General features: G+C 47.8%; 1 protein-coding gene across 5 annotated transcripts in view; it reads left to right on the top strand.

Moving 5' to 3' along the window:
- The window catches only part of RALY (RALY heterogeneous nuclear ribonucleoprotein), a 281,278-nt gene extending 256,392 nt beyond the window's left edge, over positions 1–24,886 (top strand). For 2 of the 5 annotated variants that reach the window (XM_054046431.1, XM_054046432.1), the window contains exons 5-9: positions 10,384–10,431; positions 12,597–12,757; positions 15,496–15,609; positions 18,649–18,794; positions 22,984–24,886. In XM_054046431.1, the coding sequence (XP_053902406.1) occupies positions 10,384–10,431; positions 12,597–12,757; positions 15,496–15,609; positions 18,649–18,794; positions 22,984–23,052 (538 nt within the window). In that variant the 3' untranslated portion in view covers positions 23,053–24,886. Of the gene's footprint in view, positions 1–10,383; positions 10,432–12,596; positions 12,758–15,495; positions 15,610–18,648; positions 18,795–18,943; positions 19,120–22,702; positions 22,752–22,980 lie in introns of those variants that run through there. The other 3 variants (XM_054046430.1, XM_054046434.1, XM_054046433.1) reach the window with 3 other exon arrangements.
- Positions 24,887–26,897: the final 2,011 nt, after the last annotated feature.

The following is a 26,897-nucleotide window of genomic DNA, read 5'->3' as shown; positions in this document are numbered from 1 at the left end:
GGATCTGGCCCCATATCGCTTTAGATTTTCAAATGGTCTCATTACCTATGCCTGCAAGAATTGAATCCGTTTGAACTTGGAAAATGCCTTCACTGTGCTCAGAAATCTGATAGAGGTGTGAACAGGGAGGTCACTGTTACTGAATGCGTGTGCGCAAAGACAGGTATGCTCACAACTATTGCACGCAAAGTCAAGGAATCTCATTGGAAAATGAGTGTCAAAATATGGCCCAATCTTCCGGTTTGTCACATAACAAACCTCAAATGTTTCTTCTTACTGTAAGCGTTTTTGAACATACACATTGATTATCCAAATAAAATTGACCCGGGGCATTTTTGTGCCTTCATCCTGTCACTCCCAATCCTTGTGTCTCTGCGAGTTTGTTGCTTGCCACTGCACACTGAGAAATGGACCAATGGTGGTGTATGTGACCAGGAGCGGAACAGAATATCAGCAGCTAACCCTGTCCCTGACCTTTCCCAGGAAATCATCCTGTCCCATTCCCAGAGGTTGCTCTGGCTTGTATCTTGGGGAATGATGTGTTTATGGAATTGTTGGGAGATTTTATTTCTGCTTAACTAATGTAGTTGTTACAGTGTAGAAGCAAATCTTGGCACTGAAAACATCTTTGAGTGTCTCAAAAGTAGCCCAAAATGTGACAACCTATTTATGAGCTTAAAAAATAAACCGAAAACCGTAACTGCACCTTAGCGCTATCCATTGGAAAACAGTGGAATTGTCAATGGCAACTACATCTCTGCATTGTGAAGCATCAGACAAAACTGGAGAGGCAGACAAACCAAGATGGTGAGATCATAAGTGAGCGAAAGAGGTCGAGTGCAAAGAACTTCAGGGAATCGCGGAGTCAGTCCTAGAATTCACCAGCTCTGACGATTTGTGAGGTACACAAATGGAGACTAGGCTCCAACCCACCGCTCTCATTTTCACTTCCAATCTAAGCACAAGAGGAAACATCCTCCTGTTAGATTGGTCCGCTCTGGAATAGTGCACATCCCCCATGAAATTCACCCAGTGCAAGGCCCTCCAAACTGCTATAGTCCTCCTCCCCTCCCCCCCCCACTCCCATTGGGCCTGTGCCTGGGAGCTGCCGGCCAAGTAGCCTCTCGGAGGTGCCTACACACCCATGCAGCCTTAGGAAAGCTCTCCGTCCAAGCTCCACACAGCTGATCGTGGAGGGCGGTTACACAGAGTGGGGATGGACCTCGGGATCTGTGTTTATGCAACTCCCTTGGCCCCAAACACCATATGCACATGGCAAGAAGGGACTGAGGCCAGTATTCCAGCCCATAAATAGGAGTAACTGCCTTGCTGGCTGTATAAAGGGGTGGACTCCACTTCCCTCACCTTCGCATACTTCTCCCACAGCGTCCAGTTAGTTGGGGCGTGTCTTCACTATGGGCTAAATGGGCACCACTGCTGTCGATGTAGCAGGCATCGATTTAGTGGGTCTGGTGAAGACATGATAAGTCAATGGAGGAGTGCTCTCCCGTCAATTTAAATTAATCCACCTCAACGAGAGGCGGAAGCTATGCTGATGGGAGAGCATCTCCCGTTGACATAGCATGGTGTAGACACCGTGTTAAGTCGATGTTACGTTGACTTAAGATACGTAACTTAACTAGCCTAACTTAGACAAAATTACACCACTACTGTAGACAAGGCCTTAGTCTTTATGTAGGAGAAGGGACTTTCATGCCATATGGGTGGAACTAATGGAGCTCAGCAGCGAAATCAACTCAAGACTGCCCAAGTATCTGATACTTTCTCTCCTACTGGAATAATTCTGACACTACAACAGTTAATACAGGGAGTAAATCAGCACAGCATGCCACTTCTCACTGCCTGCGATGTGCCCTCAGATGGGTCACTAAATGTGCAACCGCTCAGGGTCACACCTGCAGGTCAGTTACATTCTCAAAAAAGGTATCACGAGTTTTGCAGGTGCAAAATGAACCCACAAGGCTAAAAAGATTCTCTCCTCAGTCCCTTTTAACTTGCTAGTCATGAACCTGTGTGGATCATAAATAATAAATAAGTTATTTTGTGATTTAAAGCTGAAAAAAGGAATAGGACCTGAGACTATGCCTATCATAGCATTCCAGAATGGTGCTGGCTCTCTCTCTTAAATAGTGTACGTATTACTTTTTAAAGGCTATATAGCCCTCTTTGTTACCTATTGATTGGAAAATTGCAACAATTATCCCTGAACATAAAGGAAATCATGAGCTGTGAAATTACCGAGTGCACAACTTGCAGCTAAACAGCTCAATCTAGGGCACAAGACAACACTCTTAATCAGTGCAGTTTGCAGTTAGATTGAAAATATATGTTTGATGCACTGAGACCAGTTTCCGGAGATGCGGGTTAGGGTACCCATGCCCACATTCTCAGCATCTCGCAAGAGGTGCCAAAGGCCCAGATCTTCTAAGGTATTTGGTGCCTAACTCCCATGGAAGTAAGGTGCCTAAATGCCTTTGAGTCTCTGCTAAGCGTGTTAGCAATGAGCTGATGGGGATGTCTGCACATCAGCAAATAAGGGTTTTGAATTCTTTATCTACTGAGCTAATGAGAACATGATGCTAGAAGGTGCCAAACAGCTCACAAGATCAGGCTCCTTCACTCCAGGTTAAGCCAACTTACAATTGTTAAACGGCCAGGTTCAAGATTCATAGCCAGGTTACAGTTGAGGAAGGTCCGTCTATTTTCTCATTTACATTATAGACCTCCCTACTGGGGCAGAATTCACAGAGCTCACATGAGGTCTATGCAGCTTTAGGGTTGGATTTAGGTACCTACCTATTGGCAGCATGTTTGATAGCAGATGATCCTATGAGGCACAAACACAGTCTCTCCCATCTCCAGCGTTTGTACCATTGTTTGAGCTACTCAAGGGCAGTTAGCACTCGGAATGCTACTTCATCTGCAGTTCTGATCACAGTGTTAAAATGGGATTCCATGAGAGTAAACACCGAGAGAGCCACATGAAAATCTCTGGACTAGCCCAGTTTCCTTCCATTGGTCACTGGGTTGTGGTTGGCAGGTGTTGAAAATGGCATTTACCCACGTTGAGACCAGACCAACTCCCCATTCCACCCTAAAGTTTGACTCTCAGCATTCGAGAGAATAATGGTCTGGTTTTCAGCCCAGCCTTTATCCAGCTTCTGTTTTTACTCCCACCTATGTATAGATGTCAATGATCTTGACTGCACCTGCAAATCAGGTATGTAAATATCAAAACATCAATTGTACCTGCAAATAATGAGGTGCAAAATTTTGCTCATAAATATTTCCACCACCAAAATGGGAGAGTTTCCAAATCTGCCCTTCCATCTCTAATAACCAAAATGGCACTGAGAAGCATTCATCACTGAAAACAATATTTCAACATTTAGCACAGGCCACTTAAAACACCAATTTACTGGTCTGACAATTCTAAGGTAGGCATAAGTCTTTACAAATGTCTTGTCTTTGGCATTAGAAAAGGCATCCGCTTCCTTCCCCTTCCCCTTCCTTCCCCGTCCCCTTCATTCCAGCTGGCTGTGGTAGGGCGGATCCATAAGTGTTTTAGACAAGGATTATCCAAAAATACACAATTCTGATTCTGAGAATGAGTCATATAGGCGCTCCAAAGCCACAGGGATGAGAATGGTATGATGGATCGATGGATGAGAAAGAAAGAAAGAAAGAAAGAAAGAAAGAAAGAAAGAAAGAAAGAAAGAAAGAAAGAAAGAAAGAAAGAAAGAAAGAACTGACTTGGCAAACACTATGGAAACAGTATAGTTTATTGGTTAAAACATCAGACCACCTGCATTCTATTGCTCATTCTGCCCCTGACTCATTGCATACAGGGCAAGTCAGGGTTTTACAAAGACTTCTCTTGGGATGGGCTAGTGTAACAATATTAGCTACCAAAGAGAGAGAACATTGTCTCCTTACAGAGAAGAATGACAAGATATGTTTATGTAGTGCCTGGCTCCCGACCTTGGCTCCACGGATTACACAGATTATTTCCCTTCAATGAATAATGCACTGTCAAGTTACGCTGTGTTGTGTTCTAAGTTATTAGTCAGGACCACTCATCCCTCAGGGGAGGGACTCTGAATAAAGAAAGAGGAGTAACAGGTATTTTATGCAGTATCCCCAAGTGAAAATCAGGGGCTGAACAGTAACATTTAACAAAGGGAGGGCTCCTGCCCTTTCACTAGTACATATGTAGAAATTATGATGTTATTTTAAGCACTGGAACTGAGTCACCCTAGCTGCTCCCCTCCTTGGGAGGAGTCTTGATTAGGCCCATCAACAAAATAGGCTCAAGTCCTACAATCAGATCCACATGAGCGGCCCCTGTGCATACGTGGAACCCATAGGGCCCTTAGTTCTGTCTGCCTGGTTCCCACCACAAGATCAGGGCCTTAGAGGAACACTAATTCAGAGCGAGCTTTGAGGATGTGATTAGTAACTAAAGGTACTAAAGGCTGGCAGCGATCTGAGAGGAGCAGCGAAAAATCAATTGGGCAGGAAAGGAGAGAAGCAAGAATGATTCAAAGAGGTGCTGAGTTTACCGGACTTTCTGCCTCCTGTGATTCCCAGTATAACCTCCCTTCCTCCCTTCCTCTACCCCAGCCACTGGTCTGGCACTGAGCATGCACATGGAATGAATTACTGTGGTGACTAAAGAGCGTGATTTCTCTGGGTTGTAGTTATGGGGCCATGCAGAGATGCTACCACCTGCCTCCATAGCCTATGGATGGTGGGAACATTTCCCTCTGTAGAGTCACCAGTCTCCTAAACTTTGTGAACAGGATCCCAGCAAGAGCTGGTGTGATTGAAATCTGATTTGACTGGCAGGTACAGAAAGGTGTCCAGGGAGAAGAACACAGATCATCTTGTAGGTAGGGATGGGAAGATGCTGGAATAGGTGATTTTTCTATATGAGTGCAATAGACAGACTTCCTCCAGGTCTGTTCAGCACTGGGGGTAGATGGTTAAAATTCACTGGTTAGTAACCACTTATAAATCATGTGCTGTGAGGACACAATCTGTGGGTCAGGTTCTCAGCCATGCCACACTCTGCTGCTGAAGAGGGGGTGAGGTCAAAGCTTCTTACCACGCCAATGTTTTTAGCCAGAGTTAGAGGTGTGGTAAATAGTTGTTGAATGGACACAGCCTAGCTTTGTAAGGTACTTTGTTGTGGGCCATCATCTGTGTTCATCCCATCCATGAGCATAGACCACTACAGCTAATTCAGTAAGGACAAATGCAAAGTACTCCACTTAGGAAGGAACAATCAGTTGCACAAATACAAAATGGGAAATGACTGCCTAGGAAGGAGTACTGCGGAAAGGGATCTGAGGGTCCTAATGGATCACAAGCTAAATATGAGTCAACAGTGTAATGCTGTTGCAGAAAAAGCAAACATCATTGTGGGATGTATTAGCAGGAGTGTTGTAAGCAAGACACGAGAAGTAATTCTTCCGCTCTATTCTGCGCTGATTAGGCCTCAACTGGAGTATTGTGTCCAGTTCTGGGCGCCACATTTCAGGAATGATGTGGACAAATTGGAGAAAGTCCAAAGAAGAGCAACAAAAATGATTAAAGGTCTAGAAAACATGACGTACGAGGGAAGATTTAAAAAATTGGGTTTGTTTAGTCTGGAAAAGAGCGGACCAAGGGGGGACATGCTAACAGTTTTCCAGTACATAAAAAGTTGTTACAAGGAGGAGGAGGGAGAAAAAATTGGTCTCCTTAACCTCTGAGGACAGGACAAGTAATATTGGGCTTAAATTGCAGCAAGGGCGGTTTAGGTTGGACATTAGGAAAAACTTCCTAACTGTCAGGATGATTATGCAGTGGAATAAATTGCCTGGGGAGGTTGTGGAATCTCCATCATTGGAGATTTTTAAGAGCAGGTTAGACAAACACCTGTCAGGGATGGTCTAGATAATAGTCTTACTATGAGTGCCAGGGACTGAACTAGATGACCTCTCGAGATCCCTTCCAGTCCTAAGATTCTATGATTCTATGAAAGCTTCCATCTCAGAGATCAGAATCTGAAACCCCAGTGAGCACTGCCCCACTGACTGCAATCTGTTTCCCAAACCTTCCCTGAACCACAAACCCCATGGTGCCTCCAGCCCCCCCAAACAGAGGAGTGCTTCAGGTACCCCCAAGACAGACGCTGGGTCTCCTGTGTGATAGCACAGAGTGTTGTTGTGGAGACACAAGAGGACATTGCGAGCACAGATGAATGAACCTCTGCTGGAATATTTTTTTATTTTATCCAGCCTGGTTCACCTCTCCCTACTTAAAGTGATATTGTTAGTCAACAGCATAGTCGCTGCTTTCTCTGTGGATGTGTTAATAAGCAGCACAGCAGGTACGCACCTGATACATTTGGCAGCAGCTGTGTTTTACCTGGACGATCCTGGTACATTCAGCAGCTGCATTTTCCTTGCTGTGCCATGGACGTTAGCATGCCGGGATATCTGGCAGTCACCGTCTCTGAAGTGCTTTGAAAGTCCTCTGCACTTCTTGGGTGTTTTCCCCTGTCTTGTGAAAAACAGCTGCAGTGTGGAGAGAATGTTATCGAGTCTCCAGGGTGTACTAACGGCAAGAAATGTAATATTTACACCTCTGGGGTGCACATGCACACATTCTCTCTCTCTCTCTCTCTCTCTCTCTGGCCAAGCAAACCACCACATCTTGATCGAAATTCAGGCCTAAGAAAACAGCACCAGTTTGGTTCTGATGACCATGGGCGGTATCCCAGCAGGAGAAACAGTGTCTTAAACATCCTTTTAGCTGCTGCTGCCCCTTACTCATCCTCCCACCGGGAGTAAATTAGAGCAGCTCTAGTGATGTCAAAGGAACTAGGCTAGTTTACATCAGCTGGGAATCTAGCCCAAAGTGCCTGGCTTGTTCCTCTGGGGATGTCTTGATACATGAAGAATACAGGAAGGAAGTGCACAGATCCCACTGGAATTTAAAAGGAGTTGGGTATCTAACTCCCTTAGGCTCCTTGGACAATACCAGCCTGTGTCCATATGGTTCCGGTGTGACAGACTGCCGAATCCTATTGCTTTCCTGTTTCACAAGCCTCATACTTATTTAATCTCTCAATGAGCCCAGCAGGGAGGACTGAGTAACACAGAAACATGGGGAATTAGATGCTAGGGAGAGATGCTGAAGCACGTGAGTGCAGGAGTGTAACCAAGGCCACAGGCAACGAGATCCTGGACTCTCCTCTATTTCCCTTCGCTCACACTGGGGCTCGTCTACAACTGAAACGCTACAGAGGTGCTGCTGTAGCACTTCAATGTGGACACTATGTACGCCGACAGGAGGGGCTCTCCCATTGGTGTAGTTAAACCATCTCCCTGAGAGGTGGTAGCTAGGTCGATAGAAGAATTCTTCTTGACCTAGTATTGTCTACACAGGGACTTAGGTTGGCTTAACTACGTCGCTTGGGGTGTGGATTTTTCACACCCTTGAGCGACATAGCCAGGTCAAGCTAGTGTAGACCAGCCCTAGAACTAACTTAGTCCACAAACTCTTGCTGAAACTAGGGGCAGAATGTTTTGAAAGGAGGTTTTCAGATAAGCATCCAGAAGTTCAGGTGTTTCTCCAAACCTCTGCAGTCTAGAAGGAGGGCTGGAAATCTTAGACAGACAGAGCCGGATAAAGGTAACCTGGGTCCCTCCTGACACCATAACACAGGACCCCCCAAAGTCCTGTCCCAGAGAGGCAATGCCATGGGGCCCTCTTTTCTCCCCCAAGGATTAGCAACTGGGGCTTCCCAATACTTTGCCTTGCAGCTGGAGTAAATCTGCTTGGGTAGGAGGGATGGGCCAGCAGGACTTTTCTTCCCCTGTCACACACAGAGTTCTTTGTTAGGGTCATGTTGGCAGGGCCTCTCAAAGTAGTGAGCAGTTCACACCTCACAGTGCTGTTGTGTCAGGCTGCCTGCAGACTCAGGCAGACATCATTGCATCAGATACACTCAGGTTACATTTTCAAGCTTTTATTCACAACAAGGAGGGCTAGAAACTTATCGTTTTAAGTGGAGCTAAAATTATGATGTAATCCTGTGACTTCAGAAGCTGGGGCCTTAGACACAGGGCTGTAAATGTTATGCCTTAATTCGGCCCTGAGAATAGACTAGTGTCTATCTGAGATGGGTACCACTGAGGACAGGGAGTATTTCTGATCATGGTTCGAACCAGTAATTGCAGAGCCATGTTGCAAAGAAAACAACAAGTTAACCATGCTTTGAACTTCTGAAAGAACTTGGGCTGGTTCTGAACGTGAGATGACGGCTCGGATTGGCTCCCACTTTACCCAGCTTCATACTCTAGCTAAAGCACTTATGTTTTCCATAGTGCGGGTGTAGAAGTGCATATTTGCTTTTCCATACAGGCCCACCCCAACCTGCACACGCTACTCAGACAATGCTCGGGCATCAGTTGGGTGGGCACAAAGTGCATGGATGCTTTGGCATGAACACTTATGCAGTGAGTCCTTGCTGGAGTGCTCCGGCTGGGATGCAGGCTGGGGTGTTGTGCTGCAAGCACATGCCACAGCAGACAAGCATCCTGTCCAGTGCATTCAGCTCCCCAGCCTTCCTCCTCCCAAGAACAGATCACTCTCCCAACTCTGACCTACCTGCCTAGTATAGACAGACAGCCACTTTCATCCTTCTTCCCCCGTGCAGACATTGCCTGTGTGTGTGTGTGTGTGTGTGTTGGGGGTAGGGCGGGGGGTTGTCTCTGGGGGAACTGACTTCATGCTATGTAGAAACTAAGCAGATGGGCTGCCTGGTAAGGAAAACTGCCTGCCTAGTATTTCCCATGACGTGGGGAGGAAAGAAGCGTTTAGAAGTGGGTCTTGTCTTTGAGGAGCTGTAGCTCCCAGCAGACACTGCTGGAGAAAGCGAAGAGGAGGATTATCAGAGAAAAGGTCAATATCATTTATAAAGGTATCAGGAGCAGGTGTAATGAGGGTGCTGGAGCAGAACTGCATGTCCTCACTAATAAGCATTATACGTATTAAAATAGCAGGGACAACGGCTGAGGAAGGAAATTGAAATTGATCCATGTTAAGGCTAAACATGGCAAAGGGCAGCTGTGCAGTAAAGTGCAGGCCTGGAGAGAGATGCCGGAGCCACCAGGAGCAGCTTGGGAGAGGGTACATAATCTCTTAGGCAGAAGAGCAGGGAGGTCTGCCCAGAGCAGCGGACACAAAGCAGGAGAATAAACACAAAGCCAGTGGAAAACTGGCTTGAGCTCCTAAAAGGGGGTTACTCAGAGCCAGCCCTAGAAGGGAGGGGCTGTGCAGGAGGAGGCTGTTGCACCAGCTGGGGAGAACCTGAGATGAGAAAGAGAGGCTAGATAAGCAGACGGCGCAACCTACATATTTCTTTCCCAGACCAGGCTGTGCTGACCCAGATCCTTCTGATCTGGGAGAAGTCAACCCACCAGCGAATGCTGAACCTGATTCAGAGCTCACTTGCACCAATTTTACACTGGGGTAACTCCGATGACTTTAATAACGTCACCTCTGATCTACACCCATGTAAGTGAGGGCAGAATCAGTTCCTCATAGCTCATATGCAGAGAGATTGAAAAGACTGGGATTGTTTATCTGACAGGAGATGAGTCAGAGGCATCATGTTAGAAGTACATAGAATAATGAAGAGGACAGAGCAGGCAGATTGGGAACTTCTGCTCTCCCTGTCTCACAAGAACAATGGGACCTTCAGTGAAACTGAAAAGTGGAAAATTCGAAACCGATGAAAGGAAATTCTTTTCCATGCAATGCATAATTAGCCTGTGGAACTCGGTGCCACACGATGATGCTGAGGCAAATAACTCAACGAGGTGGTTATTTGGTTAGCACGAACACCCAGAGTTACAACAGTGAATGCAGACAAACAGTTCTGGAGGGGATAAAAATGTCACATTTCAGGATTTAACCCAGTCTAACTGGTAGGGATTAAGAGGAGCCCTTTATGGGGGTAGATTATCCCACAACTGCCTGCCTATTATGGGGTTCTTAAACCTTCATATGAAGCAACTGGTGTTGGTCACTGTCAGAGCCAAGAACTGGGCTTTATGGAGCCCAGGTCTGATCCAATCTGGCAGGTCCTGTGTTCCTATGCTCCAGAACCTGCCCACTGTGACAGATGATTGGTTACATTCACACTTGTAAAGCACGGCTCTATAATATGATGAAGCTAAAAGGTTGGGATTTTTAACTACATAAAATGTTTCATTTGAGGTCATTGGGTAGCATGAACAGATTAATTACAATAGTGATAGTAACAATGCTAATTAATCAGAGCTTTCCGTCTTCTTGTCTCTACAGTGGATACGACTTTGACTATGACTACTACAGAGATGACTTCTACGACAGGTGAGCGGAGGAGCGATACGCCAGCAGCGCTGTATTCTGTGTATGCTTCTTCATGAGCCACAGCCCAAAACGCTGTGCAGAGTAGAATAAAGAACAGCACAGCTGGGGGAGAGAGGCTTTGTAAAGGCGAGGCAGTGGGAGAAAAGAGGAGTTTTCAGGGAGGTACAGGAGACAGGAGCACCACCAAGTGGGGTGAGACTGAGAGGTGGCCATGCAAGATAAGCAGGAGCAGGGAAGAGGTGAGAGAAGGAGCCACCTCCATGTTTCCTTCCCAGACCAGACTGAACTAGATGGTTCTGAGCTGGGTCAAGTCAACCCATCCTTGGGAATGGGGGGGGCATGGTATGTGGATGAATACCACACAAGAGGGGCGTTGGATGGGAAGGTGGAAAGGGGGTGAATATCACACTCCACTCTAGAAATCAGTGAGGGAAGGACAAACAGACCAAACTATGTCCGTGTCTCCGGTCTGTAACTTTCAATGTGCTGCTGTCCTCAGGCAGGGACTGCTGCAGGGCCATGAGTGCCCCCGCAACTTCCACTGACTTCATTCATGCCCCCAGATCCTCACAGGATCAGTCCCTCTGTGTCTTGGAGCGCAAAGCTTCTCAGCAGACAGGTGGGAGGGTGTGTTTTTCTAAATGGCAACGTTGGGGTGATGTTCCCCCCTGTGCAGAGACAGCACAAGGCCCAGGAACCACTTAGGAGCCCTTCAGCAGCAGTGTAAAAGAAGCCGAGCTGAGACTGGGCCTTTGGTTTTTTGGGTCCCTCTGTTACTCTCTGTGATTTCCAGAAAGGTGTGTAACGTTCACCGTCAGTGGCGCCTAGACCTTGTGCTGGCTGTCTGCACCGGCAGGGAGGGAGTTTCACCCTCAGGCATGGAGCTGAACCCCCTCTCGGGAATAAAGATTCTGGGATCAGAAATTAACGAACACTTTTGGCCAACACCACGCAGAGCAGGGCAGACTCCAGCTTGCTCCGCTGGAGCTGCCTTGGTTCCGCAGGGAGACCAAGGAGCAAACACCTGTTTGCATCAGTAAAGGAAGCAGCTAGGACTCCTAAACAGATCTGGTGAGTTTCTACATAGTGGGCTCTGTGGCTATGCCCGGGCTGCCGTCCAGCCTTCCTCGCCTTCCTCAGCTGCCTGCCTTCCCCTTCCCCCTCGCACTGCCTCTCAGGTTGCCATTCCCCCACCAGGCCTTGGGGATTCCTGTTATCCTTGGCCTGCTCAGCGCTGCTGAAGCTAGTGGCTACTCATGTTGAAAAGATGCCACTTGGCTGGAGGGGAATGGTTTGGAGGCAGAGAGGAGGGAACAGGGCATCCACCTGTCTGGATGTAGCCTTGAGAAATGTCCTGGCATCCCCTCTGCTCGTGTCAAATCTCACAACGGCAGAGGCCAGGCCAGGCCATGGACAATCTCAAAGGTCACTTGCCCCCTCTGTCCTGCCAGCTCCCTGCGACACGGGGTATAAACAGGGATGGCTGGGAGGTTGTGGGGAGGGGAGAGGAACTGCAAAGGAAGGAGAAGGGGAAGAATGGAAAGGGGGGAGAGGAACCAAAGGTCCTTCCCCTGTAAGTGCACCCCAGCCCTTACAGGGTCCTGACCCCCTCAATTATTTCTGAGAACAAAAACCTTCAGGGGCAGGTTAACAAAACCCAGTAAATAACAGACCACCTGCGGTTAGCGAGAGTGATCTCAGCATGCAGAGAAACTGACAGCATAAGGGCTGAAACGTGTACAGTCAAACTGTATGCCGGAGTCCTGGCTCCTTTCTGTCACTAAGCAGGGTGTTTGCAGTGGTGATGTAGCCGTGTTCGTCCCAGGGTACTAGAGAGACAAGGTGGGTGAGGTAATACCTTCTATTGGACCAGCTTCTGTGGGTGAGAGAGACAAGAAGAGCTCTGGGTAAGCTCGAAAGCTTGTGTCTCTCTCACCAACACAAGTCTGTCTAATAAAAGATATCACCTCCCCCACCTTCTCTCACTACTCTCGGTGTCACGCCGCGGCTGTTCGTTTGTGTGTAGCGGCAGCAACCTCTAGTGGCATGATTATGTACCATTCCCCTTTGTGGCTCTTGCTAGCCTATCTCCCAAGTCCCGTTTCATGCTGAAAGTGTGGCTTTCACTCCACTGTTTGCAGACTGTAACCTGTTTTGACACACAGGCTTTTCGAGTATCGAGGCCGGGTCTCTCCTGTCCCCAGGGTGGTTCCTGTGAAGCGTCCCCGGGTGACCATCCCCTTAGTCCGACGCGTAAAAGCAACGCTCCCCGTCAAACTTTTCGCCAGATCGGCCGCCATTGCAAACAGCTCTGCCAAATTAAAATGTGAGTATTATGTACGCAGGTAGATCAAATACAAGGGACAAGGTGCAAACATCCCATCAAATCACCTGTATGTCCCCATCACTGAGTGCACTAAAACAGGCACAGTAGATTATAAAACGCTGCCCCGCTGAGAAACTCCAAGCGTTTCCCAAGCTCTGATCAATTAAGCCTCACAGCCCCCTTGTGAGACAGTGAATGTTATTATCCCCATGCTACAGATGGGGAAACTGAGGCATGGAGATGGAAAGCAACTTGCCCTAAATCATTGGACAAATCACTGATAGAACTGGGAATAGAACCCGGGTGTCCTACCTCTCAGTCCCATGCTCTACCCATTAGATTGTGCTTTCTCCTTAATTACACTAAGTAAATACACCCAGAGCTGACCTGGAATTCAGAGCAGGGTGCTCATTCTTTGGAAGAGCAAGGGTCATATTGGTAATTTGTCAGGAGCCCAGGGATAAATTACCACAGATTAAAATAAAATATAAAAATACGTAAACCTAATATTCAGAGTGACTGAATGGGTCTTTGGCTCAGATCACCAGTAAAACGAGCTGTACCTGCTCACATATAACGGCACCTGCAATAATAGGGAGCTGGGAACGATAAAGCGGCAGCATTGTTTATTACTGAGATCAGGGCAGCAAAACTCAGAAGAACTGGGTTCTGTTCTTAATTCTACCACTGGCCTACTGCGTGACCTTGGGCAAGTCAGTTTCCTTTCCTGTGCCTCAGTTTCCCCATCTGTAACATGGGGATAATGACACCAACCTACTTTGTAAGGAGCTGCAAGATCTCTGGATGAAATGCAGTATGTATACAGGCAAGCCCTTCTAATTCACACTTGGCTATTTTGCATACCCCATCACTCACACTCATAAAGTCAGTCTCACCCCACCTCTCAACCCAGACTCATTGGCACAGATCTGTAATGAGGCCTCATATTTCTAAGACCTTTACACAATATACCGTGCAACATGTACTGTGAAGTCTTCTAAATGTTCCACTGCTTTTCCAAACAAACCAAGGACGAATACCCAGGGATGCGCTGACCTTCCTTTCTTTTAAATCCTGTTGTGTCACTTTCACTCTCCGATATACAGTCAGTAGTTGATAAGAGGTGAATTAAGAGAAGCTAGCAAGGTTCTGTGTTGCACAAAGGGTGAAATCCTGGGAGTCAGTGGTTCCAATTGACTTCAGTGAGACCAGGATTTCACGCAAAGAATTACAAGGAGCTATGGTAAATGTATACCCGCTGAAACGATCATGCACCTGGAGTCTGTGGGTAAGGCCAAGATACAGGGTTTTACCCGTCCCAGTTAGGAATAGCACAGCCACCTGCTGACAGGTTTGGGTGAAATAAACCGAAATCAGGGGGGCAGACATTGCTACAAGTTGGGTAAGGTACAAAATGTAACCCTCCAGATACCTGCTCCAGGGGCACCAGCATGTGGGTCCTGGGCCTCTCCCTGCCCTAAGGTGACTGGCAGCAAGTGCAGCAAGTGGGTCCTGTCATAATCAGCCCAAGCCTTCTCACTGGTCTCCAAAGGGGAGGGGTGAAGATGCAGGCTGGATTTTCAACGGTTCTGCCTCAAATAGACGTACTAAATGTGCAACTGCATCTGTTACACCCTCCAGATTTGCTGGCAGTGCATTTGTGCATGCCATTTGGGTAGCTGTGCACCTCTCCTGTTGGTGTGCACAGCTGCCCAGTTGCTCACACATATGCCCATTGGCACATGCCAACGCAGGCTCTGCGTATACAGATCCAACATCCAAAGTCAGTTTGGGACTTTGTAATTGTCCTGGAATGTGGACTTGCAGGCCTGCGCTGGGAACATCAGCAGGCTCATGTGAGTTCTGGTATGGACAGCAGCAGCCCCGCTCCCAGACTGCTGGCCCAAGTGATCAAAGCTCTGTGTGCAGGAATGGGACACTGTAATTTGTTCCTAGAAAGGAAAGTTACTGTGCTGCTGGCTAGTGGCTGGGAATGGGGAGTGTAATATGGAGACTGAGGAGAGCGCTGCTAGCCAGGAACTGTTTGAGCCTTACAACAGTGGTTCCCAGCCCATGCTGGCTTCATACCAGTTCCACCCAGGCCGCAGCTTAACCTCCTGTCTCCCCCTTGTTGGTACCGCGTCGCCCAAGGGCATGGTCAGTAACTTACAGCAGGCAGTGAAGCATGTCAGAAAGGCAGGCCAGAGGAGCGGGTTACTTCTGGGACAGCAAAGGGGCGATGGGCTTTTCCCAAAAGTCTCAACCTGTCCCACTTGTCAGTAGTCTGTGTTTCTTGGAAAGGGCCCCCGGCATTCCACCCGGCCCCCAGTGAATGGAGCAGGCCGGCGGGCAGCCCCAGGATTTCTGTGCAATGGGTTTACGTGTGTGCATAATATTTAGACAGTTACAACAGCCTCCAGCTCTAACTCCTGTTGGGAGTGCATTGCTGGCTGCCCCCGTTATATCCATCTCATTTCCTAGTATGTCCCATTTAAGCAGTCCCCACCGCCTCTCTTCAGTGACACAGAACAATTCCCAAGTTGACAACCCAGATCATCCCTGATTGCATTCCCTCCGTCCCAGTTTCTGGGAGATTTCCACATTGTTGCTGTGGCTGCCAAGCTCTGTTAGGGTTTTGTGACTAATCCTAAATCTTTTAAAAAAAACCCCAATCAAACGCTAATATGTAAAATAACAACGTGGAATAAAGCCTGTCTTTCTTCCTCTCTTCTTTGAAGTGAAATGCAATGAGCTGCAGACAATCAAAACCGAGCTGACACAGATCAAATCCAACATTGATGCTCTTCTGGGCAGATTGGAGCAGATTGCTGAAGAACAGAAATCATCCACAGGTCAGTTAACTGCACATAATGGCACTGAGAGGGGGCAAGGAGCTCAAATGCAGAGCAGTCCATTTCAAAACCAGTTATTTCGACTTTGCAGGCCATTCTTTGGGCGCTTGAGGCCTGTATTCTTGTATTGGCTGTTACTTTAAATTATTACCCCATTGGATCACCACTTTCCAACATGCTGTTATTGTGTGTTTATATAGCACCTAGTGCAGGGTTTCTCAAACAAGGGTCACCGCTTGTGTAGGGAAAGCCCCTGGCGGGCCGGGCCGGTTTGTTTACCTGCCCCGTCTGCAGGTCTGGCCGATCGCGGCTCCCACTGGCTGCGGATCGCTGCTCAAGGCCAATGGGAGCTGCTGGAAGCAGCGTGGGCCAAGGGACTTACTGGCCACCACTTCCAGCAGCTCCCATTGGCCTGGAGCAGCGATCCGCGGCCAGTGGGAGCCATGATTGGCCGAACCTGCGGACGGGGCAGGTAAACAAACCGGCCCGGCCCGCCAGGGGCTTTCCCTACACAAGCAACAACCCTTGTTTGAGAAACCCTGACCTAGAGCATGTTGGGTACACTACAGACCAAAATGGAGATGAGGTGCCTACCCGGAGGAGTTTGAAATCCATATTTCTGCTAAATGATGAAATTGTTGCACACAGTGTTTTTGCGTGTTTCTGGTGTAAATTCAGTTTTGCCTGAAATTGAAACCCACAACTTTGTGGGATTTATGCTTCAGAATTGACCCATGTCTGAGTGAAGACTCAATCCATGCTCACTCAAAAGTTGTCCTATTTCAAGTAAAAAAGAAATGGTATGCTCCCTCCACCCCCGCCCCATCCACAGATCTGAACCCCCTTAAAAATCACAACCAAACGTGGTAAATCTTGATTCTGAAATCCAGCGCTGCCAACCCCAAGAGTTTCAGAAAGCATGTCAGGTCCCCAGAAATCATGAGCTTGACTTTTAAATCATGAAATGTCAAAAATAATGAATTGGGGGGCAGGAGTTCCTAGTTTTCTGGTTTCTGAGCCCTGGGGATACACTAGTGTCATGTTTTCAAGCTTTTCTATGCAACCAAGATGTCGAGAAACAAACTTTCCACTTTAAAAGAAAACAGATACTCACATATGGCCAAATATTTAAAGGCATTTAGGTGCCTAAAGATACAGAGAGGTGCCTAAATTCCTTTTAAAGTATGGGCGCTTTTAAAAATCCTGCGAGGTGCCATTGCATTGTTAGGTGTCTAAATACCTTTGACAATCTAGCTCATCGTCACATGATTCCAGAAGCTAGGGCTTCAAGTATCATGAGACTTGTGATAAAATTGTGAGAATTGGCAATGCTGAGTCATCCTTTCAAATTTCACTGCTAAATGATCCTATGCCTCCTGTCCCTGCTAACCCTCCCAGCTGGGTTGGCATTTAGGGTTGCCAATTTTGGTTGTATGTATTCTGGGAGGTTTCATCACATGACAATCTTTAATTAAAAATTAGTCTTTAATTCCTGGAGACTCCAGGACAATTTTGGAGGGTTGGCAACCCTAGTTGGCAAAGATTTGGGTATGCACACCTGGTAACCTTGACCTGGCTCTCAAGAGTGACTTGAGCCATATTGCTGGCCAGGTTGAAAAATGTTTTCAGTGTCACCGCCCGCAAGTGGCTGAGCAGAAAACAAAAACAAAACAAAACAAAACAAAACAACACAACAAACCCCACAGCCGGCCAATCAACCGAGAAAAATAACAATGAAAAAGGCTGGCCAATCAGAGCAGAGCAAAAAACAAAAAAAAAAGGCACAGCACAACAGCGCCCCCTGGAATTTGGTGCCCAGTGCAACAGCCCTGCTCGCCCCTAGAGCTGGCTCTGCTGAGTTGGTTTAGCTTGAGGCAGAGTCAATGTGCATCTAAGCACTCTGATCTCGCTTGCTTTTACTTTTAACAATTCAGGCCCCAGTCCTGCGAAGACTTACACAGGGGGTTAACCCTACGCACTGCAAATAGCCCCATTGACTTTAAAGGGACAAGTCAAGTCGAGCTGGCATATGAGTCTTTGCACGGTCAGGGCCTCAGTTTAGGGGAAGCAGGCTACCAGCCATAGGCACAAATTGATTTCACCTTCAGAGTTAGCAGCAGAGACAGCCAACTTCTTCGCCAAAGGGGTAAGATTCCCAATCCTAAAACAGATGATACAACCCGGTTGGTAAACACCCTGACTGTCAGCATGCAGTATAAGGGCCCAAGCTGCAGTGCCTTAGTCAATCTGTATTAATTTCCTTCTAGGATAGGGCTTGGCTATAGCAGGCAGAGTTGTTTTACTCGCCTGGTTTACTGTAATATATTTTTCAAAGTTAAAACACTCAGGCATGGAATGCTACCCTATGCAGAGGTCAAGCACCTGGGCTCGTCACCACTTCTAAATCCTGTATGAGGACTTGGGTGGTGCAGAGGGTGAATTTAAGTGTACAAACTTCAGGAGCATGTTGATGGTGTTGGAAAATAGGCCCTTTGTAGCTCAGCCTGAGCTACTGGACTGTAGCCGACTCCTGCTCTGATTCCCGTGAATCATGGAAAACGGGGGATAATGCTTAAAACATCCACAGCTGCAGAGCTGGGTGATTCACAGACCAGCTAATAGGACATGGCGCCTGCTATCCCTCTATTTTGCTGGTTCCAATCCAGCCCAGGTTGGTAGTGTAATGACTGACAGTTGTGAGGAGCTATGGGTGGGTCTCAGTGGACTGGCATCCACACCACAAAATCACCACAGAAGATTGAATGGGACCCCCATCCTCATTTGTGGAAGTGGTTGCTGAAGGTCAGAGCTGAGTCACTGGAGCCAATTCTCCACACACACACACGCACCGGTGTGGGCCAGCTCCACCCGAGTGAGTGGAGGTATTCCAGTGTGGGAAGAGACGCAGACCAATTATCTATAAAATAGCTCCTCGTGGGCTCTGTACATCTGACCCCCATTGGACTATTTGAGTGTAACTCTAAACAGTTCCTTCTCCTCCATCCCCCTGACCTTGCTGCCCCGTCTCTTGTCTCTCAGAGGTACGAAAGAAGGCAGATGGGAACAAAAGCGAGATCTCCCAGGACGACACAGCATCAGAGGCAGAAATCACCACGGAGGAGCCGCTGAACGGGGAGGAGGGAGAAGAGGAGGGACTCACGCGAGATGACTGTGAAGACGAACTGGTAAGCAGCAATGGGAGAGGTGCCCCCGCCCTGTTAAGGGCATTAATCAACCAGCTCTAATTTTACTGGTGCTTATTAAAACCACTGGAAAAAGTCATTTTTCCTTCTTAAAAATAAATCACTATCTTTAATGCTGTGATTGTTTGCAGCTGTATTCCCCTACCCCAGCCCTTCCTCCATGATGGAAAAGCGTTACATTAATTGCTGTACACAGAGATGCTGAAGAAAAATGGCTAGCCTTGAACATTCAGGCCATGTTTATTTGTGCTTTTGTAACAATTAATCCCTGGTTTGTACAAATTGCTTTGCTCCGTAATAAATGATTCTGAGATGTGTTGGAACAAGTAGCACAGATACGTTATTACAGCACCGCGTTCATAACGATTTGCATTTGCAGAGTGTCTTTCATCCAGACCGAGCCCAAATTCCCAAAGCAGGTTGCAAAGTCTGTAGAAGCAGCTCCTTCACCCACCACTGAAATGTGGCCACCTCTGGGGAATTATGGCAGCTGTTTCTCAGCACGGGTCTTGGGCCTCAACCCAGCAAAACACTCTGATTCAGGAAAGCACTGAAGCATGCACTTATGCCCATCCCAACTAAAGGCAGCGCTTAAGCATGTGCTTAACTTTACACATGTGCTTAAGTCCCGTTGACTTCAGTGGGATTGAAACACGTGCTTAACATGAAGTATATGTTTAACGCTATGCTGTGTGGATCTGGGGTTGTGACTACTCCCATTGAAGCCAACTGGGCTATTCACATGTTTAAAGTTAAGCACATGCTTAAGTGCTTTGTGAGATCAGGATCCTGCTTAGATACTACCATGACAGGAGCTTTTGCAATGCGTATTATAATTAGAGAAAGCTCAGTTGTTTCCCCAAAATTAAGGTGAAAGCAAGACTCTGATAATGAATACACACAGTCCTCTAACTTGGTGAAAAAGTTCTCAAAGGCCCTGCCGCTTGTCAGGCTGCATCTTACCACCAGGTGGCATTTTCTCACAAACGTTAAGGCAAATCACAAAAGCCTTTTTCAAGATATTTTGATCTCTATGTCACAGTGTTTGAAACATTTCTGAAATAACTTCCAATGGGTTTTTTGGCTCCTTACGTTCCATGTATCCCCTGACTTACAAACATCAGAACTAGAGCCAAGTGAAATTTTTTGTCTGAAACTTTTTTTGCCGAACACGCAAATTCAGGTCAACTGAAATATTTCATGAATTCATGTCATGTTTCAACAAACTGTTTTGGTTGAAAAAAAGCCTACAAAAATTCTGAAAAAAAACCAAAATGTTTCAATTTTTCAGTTCAAAATGACTTTTTGTTCAGAAATGGACTCCTTTTAAAAAATGTTATAGTTTAAAAAAGCTGGCAAATGAAGCAAAGCATTCTGTTTCATGTTGAATATAACATTGCCTTCGACCTGAAACAAATTATTTTTCTTTTTGGTTTTCCAAAATTTTCAAAAAACAATTGTTTGTGGTCAGCCCAAAACAAACAATTAAAAAAATTATTTTTAAACAGCCTGTGAACCAAAAAAAACAGGTATTCACACCACTTTAATCAGAACAGCCCTCATCTGTTGGTGTCCCTGAAGACTGGGGCCTTTTATTATTTTTTCCCAGAAGTCTCTCATACCTAAAAAAGTTATTCACCCTCTGTTCTGATTTATAGGGTTGCCACCTTTCTAATTTCTGGTAACCGGACCCTCAGGCCCTGCCCCTGCTCCGCCTCTTCCCTTGAGCCTCCCCCAGCCCCTTCGCCACCTCTCCCCCAGACATTTCACCTCTTCCCCCAAGGCCTAGCCCCCATCACTCGCTCCTCTCCCTCCTCCCCCTGTTGTTTGCTGCATCCTCTCAAGGAGCCTGCCTGCAGCCTGACTGAGCAAGGTCTGGCATGGGTTAATGATCTGGCCCCTCCCCCACCCCTGCAGTAACCAGACTTTTGGTTTGGGTGCCATTTGGGGTTGCCAGGTCCCCAAAAACCAGACACCTGGGAACCCTAAATGGCACCCAGACACAGAAGTCAAAACCCGGACTGTCTGGGTGAAAGCCAGATGGATGCAACCCTAGTTCAGATGGGCCACATAGCTTAAATTGTTAGTGACAGGGCCGGCTCTAACTTTTTTGCCGCCCCAGGCAAAAAAGAAGAGCGGCGCCCTGCCGTACCCCCCCACCCCGCGAGTGCCACCGAAATCCCCGCCCCCCCAGCACCACGCCACCCGAAGCCCCGACCCCCAGCGCCGCCTGAAGCCCCCGCCCCCCCTCCGAGCACCGCACCGTGCCAGACCCCGCCCCCCCAAGCACCACACTGCCTGAAGCTCCGCCCCCCAAGCACCACGCCGCCCGAAGCCCCCGCCCCCCCGAGCACCACGCCACCCGAAGCCCCTCCCCGCCTCCGAGCGCTGCGCCGCCCAAAGCCCCCTCACCCCCTCTGAGCACCACGCCGCCCAAAGCCCCGCCCCCCCGAGCATCACACCGCCCGAAGCCCCCGCCCCCCCTCCGAGCACCACGCCGCCTGAAGCCCCGCCCCCCCTCCAAGCATCATGCCGCCGAATCCGAAAAAAATAAAAATAAAAATAAAAAATTGAGCGCCGCCCTGCCCCAAGGTGCCGCCCCAAGCACGTGCTTGGTCGGCTGGTGCCTGGAGCCGGCCCTGGCTCGTGAGGTGCAGGGACTGGATCTTCCTGTGCATGTACAGCACCTTGCACAATGAGGCCTTGATCCTGACTGGAGCCTCTGTTCTCTACCACAATAAGCCTCTTCTTTGTTTGACACACTTTACATGTAGCCTCTTTTGCATATGTCATTTACATAGAGAACGTGGGGTGAAGTTCTATGGCCTTTGTTATGCAAGGAGTCAGAGTAGATGATCATCACGATCTGCTATGGTCTTAAAATCTGAGTCTATGAGCCAGTCAGCTTATGCCTCTGCAGATACAAATAAGCTTTAGCTGAAAGAGCTGTCCTTCTACACATCTTTTGAGGAGCGTCTTCATAGGGCCTCATCCAAAGCCCATGGAAACTGATGGGATCCCTTCCATTGCCTTTAATGGGCTTTGGATCAGGCCTGTATTGCACAGCTTAGAAGGTGTGTAGGAGGGGAGCTCCGCTGCTGCAGACTTCCCAAGATGTTCAATGCAGGAGTTGCCCCTGCAGGTCTCCTAAGGTGAGGGTACATCTCTCGTGACCATCCATCTCCTCAGGCGAGGAGTTCACTGAGCAAAAGCTCATGCATATAAAGCTGGTGCATAAAACGGACGATACTAGCCACATACATAACATATAGGAGAAGAAGTAAACCCATCTGAAGCCGATCCCCTGAACCTGATCTGAACCCCCCAACATGTCCAAGGAGAAGGGGGGGACCCAACACCCCTAAAACAATGAAACTGCAAATAACAAAACAGAAACAAACACAGACTAACAGAAGCCAAGTTAGTGTGCACAGCACCTAACAAACACAGCGTCGCCCTCAAAAGCTCCCACCACGCCGAGAGCGAGATCTGTGGCTAGAGCCCTCCCCAAGGTGGTGGAGCCCCAGGATCCAGTCCCCCTGCTCCAAGGACTCTAATTATTTACCCAGAATGCAACAGCTTCAACAGGAGAGACTGAGAGGCCATAAACACCAAGCAACCACTTGTAGGATTTGGCCTTTTGTTATGTTCCCTGCAAGCTTTCGATGCGGTGTGTGAATATCCATGCTAGGGACCCTATCTGTTGCTGCTCCCCAGCGACATTATATATTCCATCCATGTTCCTGGATGATTTGACACCTTCCCCACTCCCCATCTCTCCCACTATGGTCTGAGCTAATCATTGAACTCCCTGTGCTGGAACAGCCCAGGAGGAGGGGCTAATATTGATTTCCTGTTTCTGTTTCTCGTTGCCTTTTCCCTCCCGCCAGGAGAACAGCCATTCCACAGATGTGGAGGATGCCAGCCTACAGTAACCAGGTATAGCTAGTGCAACTCTCAAGTCTCCAAGGGTTGCATGCTGGATTCAGGGGAAACGTTTCCCCCTTATGTATCTTAGCTGCTTTGGAAGATGCATCTCCCCACAAACCCTGTGCCTTTTCCCAGCACCAAGCCTGGCTGCTCAGCTGGGCTCTGGATTGACCCCTAAATGCATCTCCTAAATCACAAGGAGAGTGACGCTCCTGTTTTTCTCTCTCCTCTCTCCTAGTAGCACGTTCGGAACAGCGATGAACACCAGTGTGAGGAGAGCACGAGGTTATATCCTGGACTGGCATGCTGAGCCGGACAAGCATAAAATGCAGGGCTGCTGTCATCTCTGCCTGGCATTCCAAAGGAGAAACATGGACCGACATCTTCAACCCATCTGTAAAGCAAAAACAAAGAAAACCAGTCATCCAAGTGGATCCCTGCTCCTCAGAGTCCTGCTGCCGGCCTGGGCAGCGGACAAACACATGCTCCATGACCGTCACTGACCACACTCTGGGATGGAGGTTGTATTATAAAATGAATCGGGGACGTTGTAGAGCTGTCCTTAGGGGCGGGGAGAGATAGCTAGTCATAATCCAATAAAGAATTTAGTTCCTGAGGTAGAAGGGGCCGGCGTGTTTGTTAATTGGGGAAATGAGTATGTTGGTCTGGACAATTTGTAGTTTCACACATATAATCATGTTCATGAATGGGGCAGAGGGGCACCTTTCCTCCCCGAACTGATCACCTCGTTCTGAGTCCTTTTCATCCCATGAGCCACCTTGGATGCACGGTCACCTCCGAGTGTAAGGGAATCAGTAGCATACCCCTTGTTGCGCGCTGGGCTCCTTGGTCCAGCATGTCAGCACAAAGAGAGAGAAGGAAGCCATCGACAGGAGAATAAGTGAGCCAGAGCAGCGGAAACAAAGCACCTTTAGTCTTCAGAGGTCTGGTTTCTTAGCCATCCGACTGACAACGCGTAACTAAAGGGTAAACAGGCAAACAGTCACTGTGGAGTAAGGGGGTGTGGGTGAAAGTGGACCCAGGTGGCTAGCGTGAGACCCTTTTATTGGACAATCAAACAGTTCAGACTGAGGGGTGCGATGCCACCTCTTCCCCTCCGGCCCAGCACCCGTGCATGGTTCGGCAGGCAACTCAATCCCCAATAGCAGCATGGTCACACACAATCCCTCGCGCCAGCCCCCTTTTGGGCCTTCAAGGTCTGGCTGGGAGGTGGTGCGGGTGGGATGAGCTGGTCCCTGCACCAGACCCCACAGGCTGCTCTCCACATCGCTGTGTATTGCAATGGGGCTGGGGGATGCAGTAACTCGCCTGAGCGTAAAAGACTTGTGAGGGTTAGTGTCCGGCATGCTGGGCCTGAGGGAATTAGAGCATCCGCTTTCCTCCCCACCCCGAATTCACACTGCCTTAGCCCACTCACAGCCCAGAAGGTAAAGGTCAGCAGCAGACATGGGTGGTTTCTTCAAAGGAAAGTCCGTAAAAGGACCCCCCACTTTTCCATCTGTTGCATGGTCACAGATTCCCACTTTATTGGGCCTATTCTTAGTCTCTGGCTTCAGAGCTTGATGGGGTTGAGACTCAGTCCACACTGCCACACCAACTGGAGGCCCCCCTCAGCCCCCCGAGTGCCGCCCAAGTCTTCTCCTTGACCAAACTCCAAGAAACAGGATGAAACAAAGCAGAACCACAGAGAGCTGCTCGAACAGTTTCCCAGCGTCCTCCTGGTTTCTGCTCCAGCACTCAAACCCAGGCCTCTCACAGAGTCTTTAGGAGGGAGACAGAGTGGAAAGCAAGCCATGGGGCCATGCTTCCCTCTCCGAAAGAGCCTGGCCTACTCATAAGCATGGCTTTTGAAGCACAACGTTTTACTTGCATTTCTTCGTTGGAAATAATCATGAGGACTAAAAGGGATGAACATTCTTTTCTTTTCCTTCTCCTCTTCCTTCCATGTTTCAGTTCCAGTACCATTTGTTTGTCCATTGTGCTGTGCCGAGCCGTTGTAGCATTGTTGTCTAGGCTTTGAGAGATGAGCTGCAATTTTTGCTATGAACTGACCATGATGCTGATATGTGGGAAGAAGGTGGCCTTGTATATAAAATCCTGTATAATAAAAAAAGGGAAATTACTCCACCTCTGCTGTCTTCTCTCTCACCTTTTCAGGACCACTGGGCCCTGGCTGGTGTTTCTGGATTCACTCTTTCCTGTTTCATCTCTGCCAGTGGGTTTGCTATGCCTGGGATGAGGCATAGTCTGTTGGGTTGAACAAAGCTCTTCTGGATTTGAGGATGTTTTGTCTGTAAGACCCTGATTCTGTTCCATATAGAGAGCCACTCAGTGCAGGACAGCGGGGAGGAGCTATCCAGGAGCCAGTTACAGCTTCCTGGATCTCATGGCACATCTGCACTGGCCCCCAACAGGTTAAAACAGGCTAAGTTCTGCTCTAACTTATGCCAACCAGCAATGGTTACAAGTGGTCTCTAAGCAAGTGTTGCTAATTCATGATTTTATTGAGAATCTCATGACATATGGTGTTCTTCTTAAAGTCCTGGAGGCATATGAGTAGGTGAGACTCTCATCTTGCCTTTTTTTGAAAAAAAGGTAAGTCTGTAGGCCTCTGGGTTGCAGAGAAAAGCTTGAGTGAATGAATCAAAAGCCACCTAAAGGTTCAGAAACCAGAAGGCAAATACAAAGAACCCAAAATGTATTATTATTTTTAATAATCTCAAAATAATCTCATTATTTCTGGGTCCTGATTCATGATTACTGAATGGCCAGGTTTGGTGTAGCAGATGTAAAACTGGTGTGAGAGGAGCAAATGACCCATTGAATTTAATCACAACATTGGAGAATCTTTTAATCTCAGCAGAGTGCAGTTCCCTGCCTGACAACGGCTGGGCCAGAATGCCCTTTGCATCCTGTCTAGACTAGAAAAATTAAGAGTACTTGGCAAATATCTAAAGTGTTAACTAACCAGCTTTTAAACCCTTCTTAGCATTTAGTGTAGACAAAGTGAGCGGTGTTTAAATATGCATTAGCTGGTCATGGTCAACTCTCGGGTTCCCCCTCCCGCCCAATCACTTTGATGGTCTTGTTTAGAATTCATTCTGTCTCGCTGAACCTGTATCAACATGGCTCCTTGTTTGTTACAGAACAGCAGAAGGGCATCAGCATAGTGGTGGCTCTACAGTGCTTCCAGTTCTTACAGGTCCAGGCCATGACAATCTGAGTTGTGATTGCACCTAGGAGCTCAGCCGGGGTAATACTTGGTTGGCTAGGCCAAGCCGCTGGCCATGCCACCACGACCAAACTGCTATTTTTAGCATGCTAGCCCAATCAGAGCTAGTGTGCGTATGTCTGCTCGAGCTGAAAATCACACCATGCAACAGTAGTGTAGCTTTGTCATAGAGTCAGCAGTGCAGAGCTCTAACTACACAGCCCTGCTGTCATCCCTTAAAAACCACTCTGCTTGCACAAGGTACTAGTCTGCACAAAATAACAGTACATACATTGACTGAGTTTCAGTCAATATTAAGACTCATGGTCCCTCAAGGTGCTGTAAATATTCATGAGGCAAAAGCTCAGTCAATAATTAGCTCCTGGATATATAAATGTGGGTATTGAGCTCACCGGAAGTCAAGTTCCTTTTGTTCTGATCTCTCATGCTGTGGTCCCTCTTCTCACCTCCCCATGAATTATCCCCAGCTCTTTACTAATAGCGTGCCCCATGACCTTTGTGTCCATTCATTCTCTCCGCTTGCCCCCTGGGAGAGCATTTAAGTCAGCTCTGGAACTCAGCGTTTCAAAAAAAAGCAACCATTGTAACTACACATTGAACATACATCAGTGTCTCACCATTTCCATGTTGTGAATTGGAAAAACAACTTTTGCTATAACCCTAAATCTAAAGTATGTGTCCTTGCCTATGTCCTCCCTTCCTGCCTCCCCCTATCCCCCAAAAAGAGAATTTATTAAAACATCCTTTGAATCTGACAGGGATTCAAATGTAGGCTGCTCAGTAGTATTTGCACAATCTACTACTGCATTTGATGAGGATGATGAATGATGATTGATGTCTTTGCTGAATTTGAAAGCAATGGGCCTGAGTCCCCACTGCCTCACAACTTCTCATCGTTTACC

The sequence above is a fragment of the Malaclemys terrapin genome, chromosome 12 (assembly GCF_027887155.1).
Source record: "Malaclemys terrapin pileata isolate rMalTer1 chromosome 12, rMalTer1.hap1, whole genome shotgun sequence".
Lineage (NCBI taxonomy): Eukaryota > Metazoa > Chordata > Testudines > Emydidae > Malaclemys > Malaclemys terrapin.
This window is presented reverse-complemented; position numbering and strand designations above follow the sequence as displayed.